This window comes from Oncorhynchus mykiss, chromosome 31 (genome assembly GCF_013265735.2).
Source record: "Oncorhynchus mykiss isolate Arlee chromosome 31, USDA_OmykA_1.1, whole genome shotgun sequence".
Lineage (NCBI taxonomy): Eukaryota > Metazoa > Chordata > Actinopteri > Salmoniformes > Salmonidae > Oncorhynchus > Oncorhynchus mykiss.
The window spans coordinates 26,291,671-26,307,961 of record NC_050571.1 but is presented as its reverse complement, the minus strand read 5'-3'; the positions used below and the strand labels follow the sequence as shown (position 1 = coordinate 26,307,961).

The window sequence follows — 16,291 nt, the reverse complement described above, 5'->3', positions numbered from 1 at the left end:
TCTCTCACACACACACACACACACACTCCCTCTCTCACACACACACACCCTCTCTCACACACACACTCACACACCCTCTCTCACACACACACACACACTCCCTCTCACACACACACACACACTCCCTCTCACACACACACACACACACACACTCCCTCTCACACACACACTCCCTCTCTCACACACACGCACTCCCTCTCTCTCTCTCTCACACACACACACACTCCCTCTCACACACACACACACTCCCTCTCACACACACACTCCCACACAGTACCTCTCACGCACTCCCTCTCTCACACACACCCCCTCTCTCACACACCCCCTCTCTCACACACCCCCTCTCTCACACACACCCTCTCTCACACACCCTCTCACACACACACACCCTCTCACACACACACACCCTCTCACACACACACACCCTCTCACACACACACCCTCTCTCACACACACACACACCCTCTCTCTCTCACACACACACACCCTCTCTCTCTCACACACACACACCCTCTCTCTCTCTCTCACTCACTCACACACACACTCCCACACACACACTCCCACACAGTACCTCTCACGCACTCCCTCTCTCACACACACACACCCTCTCTCACACACACACTCCCACACAGTACCTCTCACGCACTCCCTCTCTCACACACACACACTCTCTCTCTCACACACACACACACCCTCTCTCTCTCACACACACACAACCTCTCTCTCACACACACACACACACTCCCTCTCACACACACACTCCCTCTCACACACACACACACACACACAGTACCTCTCACGCACTCCCTCTCTCACACACACACACCCTCTCTCTCTCACACACACACCCTCTCTCACACACACACACACACACACACTTCAAAAAGGTGTCAAACCACAAGACAGACTCAGCAACACACAACCTCCCTCCCTCTTCTCTACTAGCCTACTGTCAAGGTGGGTGGGATGAGCTATCCTAGGTAGATTGCCAGTGTTATGGAATCTTCTCCATAATTATGAATGATGTACTTCTCTGTATTCCAAAGACAGAACTAGCTACCTGAATCGTAACTATGAGAGACACTGAGCTTACTGAATCTGTTGCTTGGCTCAGGCCATGTTCCGGTTAAGTGTAATGACTTGAGGTCGACCGATTAATCGAAAGGTCCAATTAATAAGGGCTGATTTCAAGTTAGAACAAATCGGTATTTGGACACCGATCATGGCCGATTACATTGCACTCCACGTGGAGACTGCGTGGCAGGCTGACTACCTGTTACACGAGTGCAGCAAGGAGCCAAGGTATGTTGCTAGCAAGCATTAAACTTATCTTATAAAAAACTATCAATCTTAACATAGTCACTAGTTAACTACACATGGTTGATGATATTACTAGTTTATCTAGCTTGTCCTGCATTGCAAATAATCGATGCGGTGCCTGTTAATGTATCATCGAATCACAGCCGACTTCGCCAAACGGGTGGTGATTTAACAAGCGCATTCAAGGAAAAAGGACTGTTGTTGCACCAATGTGTACCTCACCATAAACATTAATGCCTTTCTTAAAATCAATATCCAAGTATATATTTTTAAACCTACATATTTAGTTAATATTGCCTGCTAACATGAATTTCTTTTGACAAGGGAAATTGTGTCACTTCTCTTGTATTCTGTGCAAGCAGAGTCAGGGAATATGAAGCAGTTTGGGCAGCCTGGCTCATTGAACTGTGTGAAGACCATTTCTTCCTAACAAAGACCGTAAATAATTTGCCAGAATTGTACATAATTAGAACATAACATTGAAGGTTGTGCAATGTAACAGCAATATTTAGACTTATGGATGCCACCCGTTAGATAAAATTCAGAACGGTTCCATATTTCACTGAAAGGATAAAATGTTTTGTTTTCTGGATTTGACCATATTAATGACATAAGGCTCGTATTTCTGTGTGTTATATATATATATATATATATATATATATATATATATATATATATTAAATTAATAATACAACAATTTAATTAAATAAAAAATAAAATAGGCCGATTAATCGGTATTAGCTTTTTTGTGTCCTCCAATAATCGGTATCTGTGTTGAAAAATCATAATCGGTCAACCTCTAGTCATGACGCTAACTTAGATTTACACGGCTGATTTTAGGCATAACGATGCCAACTTCAAGCCAGTGCTAAAATAATACGTTAAAGGGATAATCCACCCCCAGAAATAAAAAGCATGAAACTCCTGTCAATTTGATGAAAGCCTCTGTTCTATCAGTGGGTAAAATAACAAATGTCCCCATGATTTAACTTCTAAGTGGTCCGTCTGTGAAATCAGGAAATCGTATAGGAACGCGTCCCAGCTACATGCAATGTTCCCTCTAATCTGCAAGCAGGTGTGCAGCTCCCCGGGACTGCCGTGCAGAAGAAACACCAGCCCACAGAGACGCACTAGGTTGAACTTCATTCAACTTTCTAGAGTTTTCCCTGTCAGTTAACACTATCAATGTTTCCCTTTACTGTCGGAACTGTGATCAAATCAATGCAATATTAACCACATTAACCAATGCAAAATACAGAAACAAAACCAACTATGCAAATACATTTTGTTGTAGGCAGAACGCATGGGAGTAGGATGCTATTGCATTGACACACTACTCAGCCCGTAATCTTCACAGACCGGTGCGGCATAAACCAATCAGAACTGCAGTAGGACCATATACAAATATAGCATTGCTATATAGGAGTATAGATCTGTGCCGTTCACTTTGAACTGGACTATGTTTACAGCATGAGTGGTTGTGAGTAGATGCGCTTGTTTTGATGTGTGCACATTTTTTTTATCCTTTGCTAGTTAGTGAGTTATTAGTCCAGTTATAGATCCTTTGTAGTCAGCAATAGGGGAGTGATTGCTTCCAACAAGAGCACAAAATGTTCAAATGCTAGTCAGGTAAAAAGCTTCTCTTTGTCTTAAAGGGGCAGTGTTGTATTTTGAGTAAGGCTTGAATAAGTAGCCAATAGGCAGAGGGTAGCATGATTTGTCTGATTCTCTGTAATAATGGTATGTAATGTAATAATAATGTATTTCATTTTGTAAATTGGTTTCTTGCATCAAACACCACATTTTCCGTCACCTTGTCTGAATGACAAGTGGATAAGCAGGTTATTGTCAAGCCCTGCATGGTGTTTTTAAATCTCATAGAATGTAAACCTACATTGAATACCACACATTGGCTGCTGCTGTAGGCTGAATGATAGAACAGCTATTTCCATGTTGAAATGTTAGGGGTTGCATTTTCTGCATTCTGTTTGATGGTAGGCCTACATTATAATCACATAACCACAGTAGTCTACTTGGCCACTGTTAAAACAGTAACTTAAAGCAGGTACAGCCTCAGTGTTCACAGTAAACGCACGCTGGAAGTTTGCGCTCTGCAGACCTGAACTTTTCTCAGTACCCCAAAAAATTAGAGGGAACATTGGCTACATGGTTCTCGTCACTGGAGAGAACACACTATCACATTTCATAACACTTTTAAAACAATTACCTGCATTCCAGATCACCTAATCAGCCAATAGATGATGGATGTGTTCGACAAGTATGGCCATACCATCTGTTTATATCGTCATGAGAAAGTAGATATCTCGCTTAGATGTGCCCAACCTAAATAGTGTACCAAATTATTCAACTCGGTTTCTCCTTCAAGTACCATCTTGCAACGCGCCGTGTGTCTGTGGGAAAGGGCCGTTGTTGCCATAGCAACCGACTATACTCCCTCTGAGAGAACTCCTAAATGAATTGTTCAGTTTGTTTAGACAATTTTACAGCTAGCTAGCTACTTCACATGGTGATTTTGACTTTAGTATAATTGTGTGTAGCTATGTAGCTAGCTGTCCAGCCCAGAGAGAGAGCATTGGGGGGGGTGGGGGGGGGTTGTCGACTTGAGCTGGCAACAGATGTTTGTTTTTTACATATACATGTTATTTAACACTGTTAATCATAGTAATTAGTGGTTTGGGAGGATTTGACAAGAAGGCCTCGAACAAAGCCCCCTCTTAGTGGGTGTCTATGTCTGCACTTCCATAAGAGTATCTGAGTAAGCACTTAGACGCAGGTAGGTAAGTCGCTGCTGATCCTCATAGTTCAACCTCCCTGGGCGTCAGTACAGAGATACACACACAAACCACTCCCCACTCTAGGGCAAGACAGTGGCAACCATTTCCAATAACACCATTCAAGAATTTCACCATGACTTAAAGATACCAGTTCGACGTCTCACTCAATTTATACTCTTGGGAGAGAATCCAGATTTAAAAGATTATAATGGGCAATTTCAAGTTAATATGACCCTAAGATATCCTCATGTTAAGTCTGGGTGAGGTGAGACACCTTAGTAAGTTGTGCAGCACTCTCCTATTGGACAGCAACAACAACAAAATCAGGAAGTGTGCATTACTATGGTGATGTAACCTGCTGCCGAACCTACAGGTGGCAAAGCCACAGAAGGAAATATGCGACTCCGAAAGGAAATAAAGTCTACCAGCTGGAATGGATAAGTGCTGTCAGGGATCAGTCACACAGAGGATCTAGATGTGGTTGATTGGGCGTGCGTGTACATGACCATGCTTGGCAGATCCAAGCACCATGCACTTCTGATGGCTGCACACAGCTCATACACCCTGTGCTAGCCTTCAGCCTGGGAATTACCAGGGACATCACCATACATCACCACCATACTTAGTTGCCGATATGATATGCACTGCGATTCTCTCAATTCTATGTGCTGCGATTCGATACTGCGATTTTGTGATTTGATGTTCCACACATATTGGCTCACTATATGTCTGCTGCAGAGAGACAAAATACAGTTTTAATCAGTCAAGGAAATAAGTGCTAAAAACATGTTGACTCCCTATTTAAAAAGTAGATTGTGCTATAGGATGACAAATACCTGCATTTTGGCACAAGTACAGGCGAGTAGCTCTGAGTAGGCCTGCCACGACCATGAGGATCAGAGGTCAGATTCTCACCTGAGACATTGGTCAGACAGAGAAACATCATGGCAGTTTAACAAGGTGTCTGGGATGACCAGGGGTTAGCTGAGGAATGCCATCCCCTTATACTAGAAGTGTGTGTGTGTGTTGGGGAGGCTAAACATGGCAGGTTAACAGGGCTCCAGTTGAGTTATGCCATCCCCTCGTTCATCGCTCTCTGTGTAGGAGTAAGGCCCTGCATGCTTACGCCATGAGGCAGCCCAGTGCGCCTTCTCAGACATGAGGCAGCCCAGTGCGCCTTCTCAGACATGAGGCAGCCCAGTGCGCCTTCTCAGACATGAGGCAGCCCAGTGTGCCTTCTCAGTTTAAGAGTATGGTCCAAAATATCAACAGTGAGTTGAGATGAGTTGTGTAAACGTATTTACTACCCACACTGGTGCCTCTGGGCCCTGCCACAATAGATGGAGAGAAGGGGGGGTAGTGTAGTGACAGAAAGGTTACTGGGGAAGAAAAAAAACAATTTCCTGCTTTTCATTTTTGCACAACTTCCTGCAACAATATAGACCAAAGAGTCAGAAGGTTTGTGTCTTTGTTTAGCGAATGACAAGCAGATATGTACACGCAGTTACTAACTCAAACTGGCCTTCTAAAATCTTGAAACGTAGTAAAGAGACATTGAAATAGTAAAATGAGGTAATAGCTGGATTTGTACTGTAGCCTGATTTTTTTCCTAAATGAAAAGTGTAAACGAGAAAACGCCCAGGATTCTGTCCAAGAAAAAGGATGTTTGACAAAGAAGAGCAGAAATGACTCCCATTCTTTCAATACAAGTGAAGAGTTTAAAAGGTGAGCCCATGTTGTCACTGAACAGCCCAGCGACACACACCAGGTACAGTTTAACATCCACGTTCAAACACCTGCAGACCACACACAATAATCCAACATGTAGATTAAACATCTCTTTGCCCTTGGCGAGGAAGGAACGTGGCATGAGTTCAAAGAACGTGTCAAAAGCAAGTGTTTATCAGTGATAAAATGGTGAGATGGACAGAACAAAGCATATGTAATGGGTGTTCATTCACCAAACCCAACTGACTGACAAGTGTTTATCAGTGATAAAATGGAGAGGTGAGATGGACAGAACAAAGCATATGTAATGGGTGTTCATTCACCAAACCCAACCGACTGACAAGTGTTTATCAGTGATAAAATGGTGAGATGGACAGAACAAAGCATATGTAATGGGTGTTCATTCACCAAACCCAACTGACTGACAAGTGTTTATCAGTGATAAAATGGAGAGGTGAGATGGACAGAACAAAGCATATGTAATGGGTGTTCATTCACCAAACCCAACCGACTGACAAGTGTTTATCAGTGATAAAATGGAGAGATGGACAGAACAAAGCATATGTAATGGGTGTTCATTCACCAAACCCAACTGACTGACAAGTGTTTATCAGTGATAAAATGGAGAGGTGAGATGGACAGAACAAAGCCTATGTAATGGGTGTTCATTCACCAAACCCAACTGACTGCAACAGAGTAAGCATTCACCATCAAAGACGGTCGGAACCAACATGAGTGCAGTTAGTGTGGAACACTCAGTAAACCAAGGCAGTGGGGTTGATGCACACAAACTTGTTTAACTCCCTAAAAGGGAAGACAGAAGGATTTACTAAAGTTAGCTTAGTAGCACAGAATGGCGTGTTCTCTGGTCTTCGCCATCCTCACACACACACACACACACAAGTATAATGCAGAAAGCACATCAACACACAGAGATATACACTGACACGGTTCTTGACACAGCTCTTCAGCCAGCATGATTTATCACCTCTGTCACTTTCTCCTCAGTGAGTTGACAAGCTGCGTCCAGCCTAACTGACACTGGGACAAAGAGCACATTACACCCACCCAATCCAAGGACTCAACACATGGGCCTACCATAGCGATCATCACCTAGTGGGCTACGTCAGTAGCATAGAGCAATGGATCAATGATCTCCTGATCCATGCCTAACAAAGCTCCATCCTCCAGATGCTCATCGAACTCAACCACATGAGCTAAAACCCTAGACCAAAGACAACAGAAAGCACGCAAATATGACGAAACTAAAGAAAACAAAAAATCTACACTCAAAGAGAGGAAAAGGTACAAGTATGTAGAGGAAGAGATTCCTGCAGTGAGCGAATGCCTTGCTCTGCCTGTTTGCTCTGGCATAGCAGACTTTTTACACAAGTCACTTATCCAGGTATGTTAGGACAGACAGAGCGCACTCGCTTTAGGCTACATACTCTGCAGCTGTATGCATATATCTGACTCAGCCTCATAGCCATGTCATCTCTAACAACACTGCTCTTTTTAATCCACTGTGGAATGTCTACTAATAATATCCATCCCCCTGCAACCTCCCCAAATCTGAACAACAGGTAGAGGTCAAGAGTTTTGTTACAGTGTCCTAAAACTAACTGGGTGTGTTCACCCTCAGCCAATCAGTGGCCTCCGTCTGGTGGGATGAGCATCAGGTGGGGGCAGTGGTGCATGCTGGGAAGGGTTATTTCTGCTAGAGGTGTGTCCAGGTAGGGTCGATCTAATGACCTCTGTGTTATAGCTGAGATGATCGACTGAAAATGACACAGACCGCTTATCATGGACATTTAGCTGACATCTTCATCACATTGAATTACACCCATTCTTGCCATGGGTACTCACTGGCTATGATGTTACTACGTCACCTCCACCAGGTTACTACAGTCAGCGCGATGTACCACGTCAGTGTTTAACTACGATACAAAGTAGCATATTCTTTATGTTGATGATTTAAATCGACTTCCCATTCAAAATTGGTTGTCATTGACGTGTAAATTACATTTCCTAACAGTAGACTAAAAGGGAATCAATGAAGTTGCTTGCCGACGTGTAAAATTACATGTAATCCATATCTGTAATGTACTTAACTATAACCCTGGTTCAATCCGGAGACAGTAACCTGTTAAACCCTAACCGAATTATCTCCAAATCAAACAATAGAACTTGCTACTACCGGGTTACAGTTTCCAAACCGCGAGTCATGCAGTTTACAATGTCCCTCATTGCAGCACTTCAGACTTTCAGCAGGTGGTAAACTAACTACTTCCTCATGTGTTCACAAACCAAGGTTTGACATTAGCCTTGCAGATTTCAGAGTTTTCGGAAAACACGCTGAATAATGTTAAACTGGTAAATATAATCACAAGCAGGTCTGCTAGACAGAGTTACTAGTGATATACTGACAAGCCACTTGTTCTACCAATAAGTAACTGTTGATGAGTCCACACTTGTTCAGCATGTTGCCATCAGAGCTCATAAGTAACATTGAACAAGGAGTGCATAAGCTAGCTAACTCACAATCAGTGAAATATGAATACGTACAAATTTCTTTTTCCCGTCTCCATCTTCATAATTTCTCTTTTCTTTTTTGTCCTTCTTGCTTTTGGGAGCAGCAGCAGAGGCAGAATTCCCCGCATTAGGATCCATTGTGATTTAGACAATTTCCTCAAAGGGAGAACAAAACTAAACTCACGAACACACCCGGTGATAACCGTATTTTTACACAAAAACAAACTTGACGCCTCGCTACCAAGTAATGAAAAGTTGTTCTTTCAGACGAAAAAAAGGTCTGAGTAGACCCTGCTGCCTGTCTGTACTCGCCTAACGTTACTGCTTTTGGACTAGTTACTATTAGCGAGTGGCTAGCTAGCCGCTAGCCAATAACCCGAACCCCCGCCTGTGATGGAAAAAGGAGGGAAATTTAAAGTACCCCCAAACAGCGGAAGGAAAACGTATAGGAGCCACTCTTGACGGCTCTTTGTTGTTGCACCAAAGACAACTATACCATTTCTTTTAGTTCGTTAATGTTGCACAGTTGTCGTCCCAAAGAAAGAGGGTTGCCCGTAATCCTTGCAAATGTTGAGTGCCTCCCTGTCTATGTAGTGGCTAACGTTAGATATCTTACAACTCGGTGAACAAAGACGGTTCTTCCTACTACCACAAGTTGTTTCTATACAACACGGTAGTCGTGTGGTTTCCCCATATTCGTGTCCATTAGTGCAACAAGTTAACTTTCTCGAGTGACAACGTTCAAACACATCCACAGTAGTTTTCTTCCTGTGCTGACAAATTAGAACGGCTGGGAGAGGAGCCATGCGCACTAGAACTACACCTGAGAGATAACAGATACAGTAGGTTAGGTATTCCCAAACTGGGGTACGCCAAATAAAAATGTAATTCACTTATTTATTTATTTTAATAAAAATTCAAACAGTACATTTATATTTTCTAACGGGGGTATATTTTTGGGTGAGTTTTTTTTCTCTCTCGTCTGAGTAACCTCATTTCACTGCCATTAAATTAAATGAAACCATCTAGTGTTCAGCAAAATAACAGCACAATGTCAAATACATGTAGCCTAGTCAAATAATTAACATCCAATCACATTAACCGTTACTCTCTGGCAGGAAACCTTCACTCTTGCGCAGACATTTAAAAACATGACCATTTGAAAATAAGCCACAGGAGTTTTTAAGCGAGAATAAAGTCGATTTTCGAGTAGTAAGACATGTATAAAAGCAACAGATACCATTAATAAGAAGGGGCTAGCTGCAGGGGCGAAAATGTGATATCAACTTTGGAGGGGACAATTACATGAAATTCCTGAGGGGGACACCAAAAGTAGTGCTGTAACACTCAAAGAGTTGTAATATGTTTTTATTTAACTTTTTCTGATTCATTTATATAGTCATGAAATATGTGCCACTGGTTTGAGTCTATTACAACATCTTTACAAGAACAAAACGCTCAGAATAAGTACAGTTCTAAAAGCAAAATAACTACTTCAATGAAAAACCCAAACAAATCCACCAAAATATCCTTCAGAAATACTTATTTATTGTTCAGTCGGTGTCTCAACTCTTCAAACAACAGCTATGGACAAGTATGTCACACAAAGTATGCAATTTTAAATTAAATAAATAATTAGTAAGTGTACTGTCATGTACTAAAAACTACTAAACAAAATAACATATATCAATCATACTATACAGCAGGGGGTCTCAAACAAGGTAGGTGGACCCCTAGGGGTCCCTGGTGTAATGGCAAGGGGTCCATGAAATAAAAAAGTGTAATGAACGTATTCAGCAGCACAAGGATTCCAGTAACTTTACATATAATATAGAGGGGGTGGAGGTCCCTGAGGACCACTCAAAACTTTGCCTCAAAATATGCAGGGGTTCCAGTACCGAAAAAAGGTTTAGAACCACTGCTATACACACTACTGAACAAAACAACTGAACCTATGTTTGAGGGTTTCAATGGATCCAACACATTGCTGGTAGATATTTTCCCTCAAGACTGTCCAGCCTGTCTTTATGTACATTACAGACTAAGTTCTGATCAGCACCTCAACTTGGTCAACCAACCCCCGCACCTCCACTGGAAGCCTCCTGAGGACCTCTGCTGCCTCTCCACTGCTGCTACAGGGGTATTTGTTGCGAAAGAGAAGCAACTGCACTGAAAGAGAATTTATGTTCCGCTCAGGGTACTGATCTAGAGACTCATCCAACTCCCCCGTGAGAAGCGCTCTTTCCAACTCTTACAGAATGTTTAGACTGTCCTGGTCAAAACGGTTACCAAACAACCTCCACACCATCCAACACTTTAAAAGATTCTGCCCTAGTGATCCACTGCTTTGCCAGCAAATCGTCTTGAGTGTCTTTCAATGGAGTCAATCAATGTTGTTGCTTTCTCATACAGTGCAAGGTAGCTTTCGTCATTTCATCACTGCTGTTTACCCCAAGCACTGGATAACTGGGGACTGATTGGATTTAGCTGGTGTGCTGTCACAGTTACACAGTGGCGGTGGGTTTGGCAGTTTTGATGTGCTGTGAATTTTACAATGGCTTTTCTCCAGTTCCTAAATCCTGCACTAATGAAGGCAGCATCTGCTCTTTGGCCAAAAGATGGCTGTCTTGAAAACCCTTGGCTACAGTGAAAACAACACTCCTTTTATTGATGGATTATGATGTAGCCAGGGGAAATCACCAAACCATCTCTCTTGAAACATCAGCACTCTGTTGGCAAGAGATTACAGTTCTATAAATTGTGGGTGTGGCTGATGTGTTTTTGTGCCATCACTGAGGTAACTGGACAATGCTGTGCCACTGTCCCCTATACTGGTGCTGCTGGCAACAAGGTTGACACCTGGTCCTGCCGTGGCTGTGCCACTGTCCCCTATACTGGTGATGCTGGCAACAAGGTTGACACCTGGTCCTGCCGTGGCTGTGCCACTGTCCCCTATACTGGTGATGCTGGCAACAAGGTTGACACCTGGTCCTGCCGTGGCTGTGCCACTGTCCCCTATACTGGTGCTGCTGGCAACAAGGTTGACACCTGGTCCTGCCGTGGCTGTGACACTGTCACCTATACTGGTCCTGCCGTGGCTGTGACACTGTCACCTATACTGGTCCTGCCGTGGCTGTGACACTGTCCCCTATACTGGTGCCGCTGGCAACAAGGTTGACACCTGGTCCTGCCGTGGCTGTGACACTGTCCCCTATACTGGTGCCGCTGGCAACAAGGTTGACACCTGGTCCTGCCGTGGCTGTGCCACTGTCCCCTATACTGGTGCTGCTGGCAACAAGGTTGACACCTGGTCCTGCCGTGGCTGTGACACTGTCCTCTATACTGGTCCTGCCGTGGCTGTGACACTGTCCTCTGAAGTCTCTCCTTGGCTCTTTCCCTTTCACCACTCTCACTGACTCACAGTCTGTCTCTAGAAAATAAATAAGGTGTTTGCTGTACTCCTAACTACCAGTACCCAAAACTACACAATTAATCACAACAGCAATACCATTTCCTTCAACAAATCTTAGTTCAGTCACCAGTTAAAGTTGAGAGTGGGGGTATCCATGGCATTTTCCAATGATGTCCCTATTTTACAGTCTAAAAAAGAGAGAACCTTTCATAATGTTGCCAAAGACTTAACAAACTTACCTGAGACTCCCTGTCTTTGCTAGTCTGTCCCTGCCTATCAGTCTCTGCCAGTCTGTCCCTGCCTATCAGTCTCTGTCAGTCTGTCCCTGCCTATCAGTCTCTGTCAGTCTGTCCCTGTCTATCAGTCTCTGTCAGTCTGTCCCTGCCTATCAGTCTCTGTCAGTCTGTCCCTGCCTATCAGTCTCTGTCAGTCTGTCCCTGCCTATCAATCTCTGTCAGTCTGTCCCTGCCTATCAGTCTCTGTCAGTCTGTCCCTGCCTATCAGTCTCTGTCAGTCTGTCCCTGCCTATCAGTCTCTGCTCTTATGTGCATTGAGTGCCTTTCAAAAAGTAGATACGAACCCTCTTACCTGCCAGATAAAGAACTGGCAGTGGATCAAACCATTGTGAGGCAAAGGGCGGGGGGCCGCAATCTTTTGAAACCTAAAAACGCGCTATTAAGTGTCTATAATCAGCTCAAGTGCTTTCATTGCGTATTATTACTATTATTGAAATTACATAGTTATGTTTACTGTCATATATTGGGGGGCCAAATCATATTTTTCCCAGGATGGGGGGGGGGGGGGGGGGGGGGGGGGGGGGGGGGTCGTGTGTCCCCCGTCCCCCCTGGGATTTCCGCCTATGGCTAGCTGGATGAGTCAACAGATATGGTGGGCCTGGCACAGCTGGTATATGTCCATTACGTTTATGGTGGGTCAATTAAGGAAGACATCCTCTTCTGCAAACCACTGGAAATCAGGACAACATGAGAGAATATTTCTAAAGTACTGGACAGCTTTGTGACATCAAATGGACTTTGGTGGTCAAGATGTGTTGGTATCTGCACTGATGTCGCAAAAGCCATGACAGAGTGCAAGCAGTTGCTCCCAACGCCACTTGGGTGCACTGCAGCATCTACCGAGAGGCTCTTGCTGCCATGGGAATGCCTGACAACTTGAAAGACGTTTTGGACACTACAGTGAAAATGGTTAACTTTGTTAAAGCAAGGCCCCTGAACTCCCGTGTATTTTCTGCATTATGCAATGATATGGGCAGCAAGCATGTAACGCTTTTACAACATACTGGTTATCAAGGGGCAAAGTACTGCCATGTTTTTTTTTTAATTGAGAGACCATAATTTTCACTTGTCTGACCACTTGCATGATGATGAGTTTCTCACACGACTGGCCTGTCTGGGGGATGTTTTTTCCCGCCTGAATGATCTGAATTACAGGGACTCTCCGCAACTATATTCAATGTGTGGGACAAAATTAAGGCTATTGTTAAGAAGTTGGAACTCTTTCTGTCTGCATTAACAAGGTCAACACAAAGGTCTTTCCATCATTGTATGATTTTTTTGTGTGCAAATGAACTCAAGCTTACGGACAATGTCAAATGTGATATAGCGAAGCACCTGAGTGAGCTGGGTGTGCAATTACATATGTACTTTCTCGAAACGGACAAAACAAACAGCTGGATTCGTTATCCCTTTCATGCCCTGCCTCCAGTCTACTTACCGATATCTGAACTAGAGAGCCTCATTGAAATTGCAACAAGCGGTTCTGTGAAAATTGAATTTAATCAGAAGCCACTGACAGATTTCTGGATAGGGCTGCGCTCAGAGTTTCTTGCCTTGGCAAATCACGCTGTTAAGACACTTATGCCCTTTGCAACCACGTACCTATGTGAGAGTGGATTCTCGGCCCTCAGTAGCATGAAAACTATATACAGGCACAACCTATGTGTGGAAAATGATTTAAGACTCTCCAATACAACCCAACATTACAGAGTTATGTGCATCCTTTCAAGCACACCCTTCTCATTAACCTGTGGTGAGTTATTCACAATATAAAAACACACTCATTCTTATGTTTAATAAATGTATCGTATAGTGTGTGTGTGGCAGGATTACAATTATGGCAAAAAACAACATTTCAGAGTGGCTGACCCTGGTGCTAGAGGGGGTACGCAGCTGGAGGTTGAATGTTTGAAGGGGTACGGGACTATAAAAAGTTTGGGAACCACTGCAGAAGATGGAAAGGTAGAAGGGCCCTCAAGTCATTCTTTTAAATTTGATGAATGTCAACAAAAATCACATGTGAAGTAGAAAGATGCAAAACAAATGAATCAAATCATGCTTAATCAATATAAATAGAAAAGTTGAAGGCTTCATTTAAATTGATTGAAATGTAGCTTTGAGTAAAGTAGCCTATAATTTCTGAATCCCCCAACAATTTTTTTTGGTGTCACATTTTAGTCGTTCCAGCTCAGCTCCAGCATGATTCACTATGACAACATCCCGTTGGATTGTGTTTGGGTTGTGGTGCATAGTCAATATTTTTAACTATCCCAACAGATGGAATTGAGAACGGTATTTTACTCAGCCTATGTCTTAAGAACACAAACAGACACAACAATAGAACGAAAACACCTCTGCAGTTCACTGTGATATGGAAATACTATGTTTCTTCATTAGCTTAAATTTGATTAACGATTTCATAATTATTTCAAATTTCCTTGGAGTTCAAGGTAAGGCTAATGACCGTTTTAGTCTACCACCTAGTGGTTAAAACACGAACAGCAGGCTCGTTTTCTGTCAACGGTTGGCCTGTGTTATCTTCGGGTCATTCAAGTGTCAAGAAAGTTTCACCCCTGTCTAAAACAAAATGAAATGATCATGATTCTGAGCACAGCAAGTCTCAATGACTCAGCAGTAAACTCGACTAGAAGTATGGGAAGTGGTGGAAAAAGTACCCAATTGTCATACTTGACAATTGGGGCGGCAGCGTAGCCTAGTGGTTAGAGCGTTGGGCTAGTAACCGGAAGGTTGCAAGTTCAAACCCCCGAGTTGACAAGGTCGTTCTGCCCCTGAACAGGCAGTTAACCCACTGTTCCTAGGCCGTCATTGAAAATAAGAATTTGTTCTTAACTGACTTGCCTGGTTAAATAAAGGTAAAATAAAAAATAAAAAATTGAGTGAAAGTAAAGATAAAAGTAAAGATAGAAAATGACTCAAGTAAAAGTGAAAGTCACCAAGTAAAATACTACTTGAGTTAAAGTTTTAAAGTATTTACTTTTAAAAATACTCAAGTAACAAAAGTAAATGTCATTGCAAAAATGTACTTTAGCATCAAAAGTATAAATAATTTCAAATTCCTTATATTAAGCAAACCAGTTGGCACAATTATTCGTGTTTTTTTTAATTTGCGGATAGCCATGGGCACACTCCAACCCTCAGACATCATTCAGAAACAAAGCATTTGTGTTTAGTGAGTCTGCCAGATCAGAGGTAGTAGAGATGACCAGGGATGTTCTCTTGATAAGTGCTTGAATTTTACCATTTTTTGTCCTGCTAAGCATTCATACTTTAGGAATGTAGTGAAGTAAAAGTTGTCAAAAATATGAATAGTAAAATAAAGTACAGATACCACAAAACACCACTTAAGTAGTACTTTAAAGTATTTTTTACTTAAGTACTTTACACCACTGAGTATGGTGCTGCGTTAGAATATAGGCAGCATTAGCTGTGGTCTATCTTTCCACAATATGTCTTTATCTTTCCTTCAGAATGTGCCAACTCCATCGACCCAAATCCAGGAAGGGCAGGCCTCCAATTGATGCGTAGTCGACTATTATTTTCACTTCAAAACTCACAGCAATTTCCATAAAATAATAATCCCACCCATGTGCTCAAATCCATGAACGTCTTTATCTAGGCTGGCTGAGGAATTCGTTCAAGGTAAACCTGCCCCCCTCCACACACACACACACACACACACACACACACACACACACACACACACACACACACACACACACACACACACACACACACACACACACACACACACACACACACACACACACACACACACACACACACACACACACACACACACACACACACACACACACACACACACACACACACACACACACACACACACACACACTACTCCTCTGTGGTGACAAAACTGTCTTGGCATCTAGTGGTATTTTGGAACAACATATTTGAGTGGGGTCGGCGTAGACAGCGAGGCTAAAAGGATATATAGTCAATTTGGCTCGGGCGATTAATATCAGCGTAAACCATTTGTTCTGCAAGAAATTACACTAGTCAATTGTGAGTGTCGGCTTAATTAAAAAATAAACGAAAGTGCGTAATAAACAGGGATTCCATTCATGAAACCTCTTGTCTTGGATATTCATCTATCAACCCGTGTCATCCCATTATCATCATCATCATCATCATCATCACCCTATGATTTTCATATAGCCATATTGAAC

General features: G+C 42.8%; 1 protein-coding gene across 3 annotated transcripts in view; it reads right to left on the bottom strand.

Annotated features, from left to right (window-relative positions):
• The window catches only part of LOC110504416 (protein diaphanous homolog 1), a 185,218-nt gene extending 176,031 nt beyond the window's left edge, over positions 1-9,187 (bottom strand). For all 3 annotated transcript variants that reach the window (XM_036970339.1, XM_036970341.1, XM_036970340.1), the window contains exon 1: positions 8,409-9,187. In XM_036970339.1, coding sequence (XP_036826234.1) covers positions 8,409-8,513 — 105 coding nt within the window. In that variant the 5' untranslated portion in view covers positions 8,514-9,187. The remainder of the gene's footprint in view (positions 1-8,408) is intronic.
• Between the last annotated feature and the right edge of the window lie 7,104 nt (positions 9,188-16,291).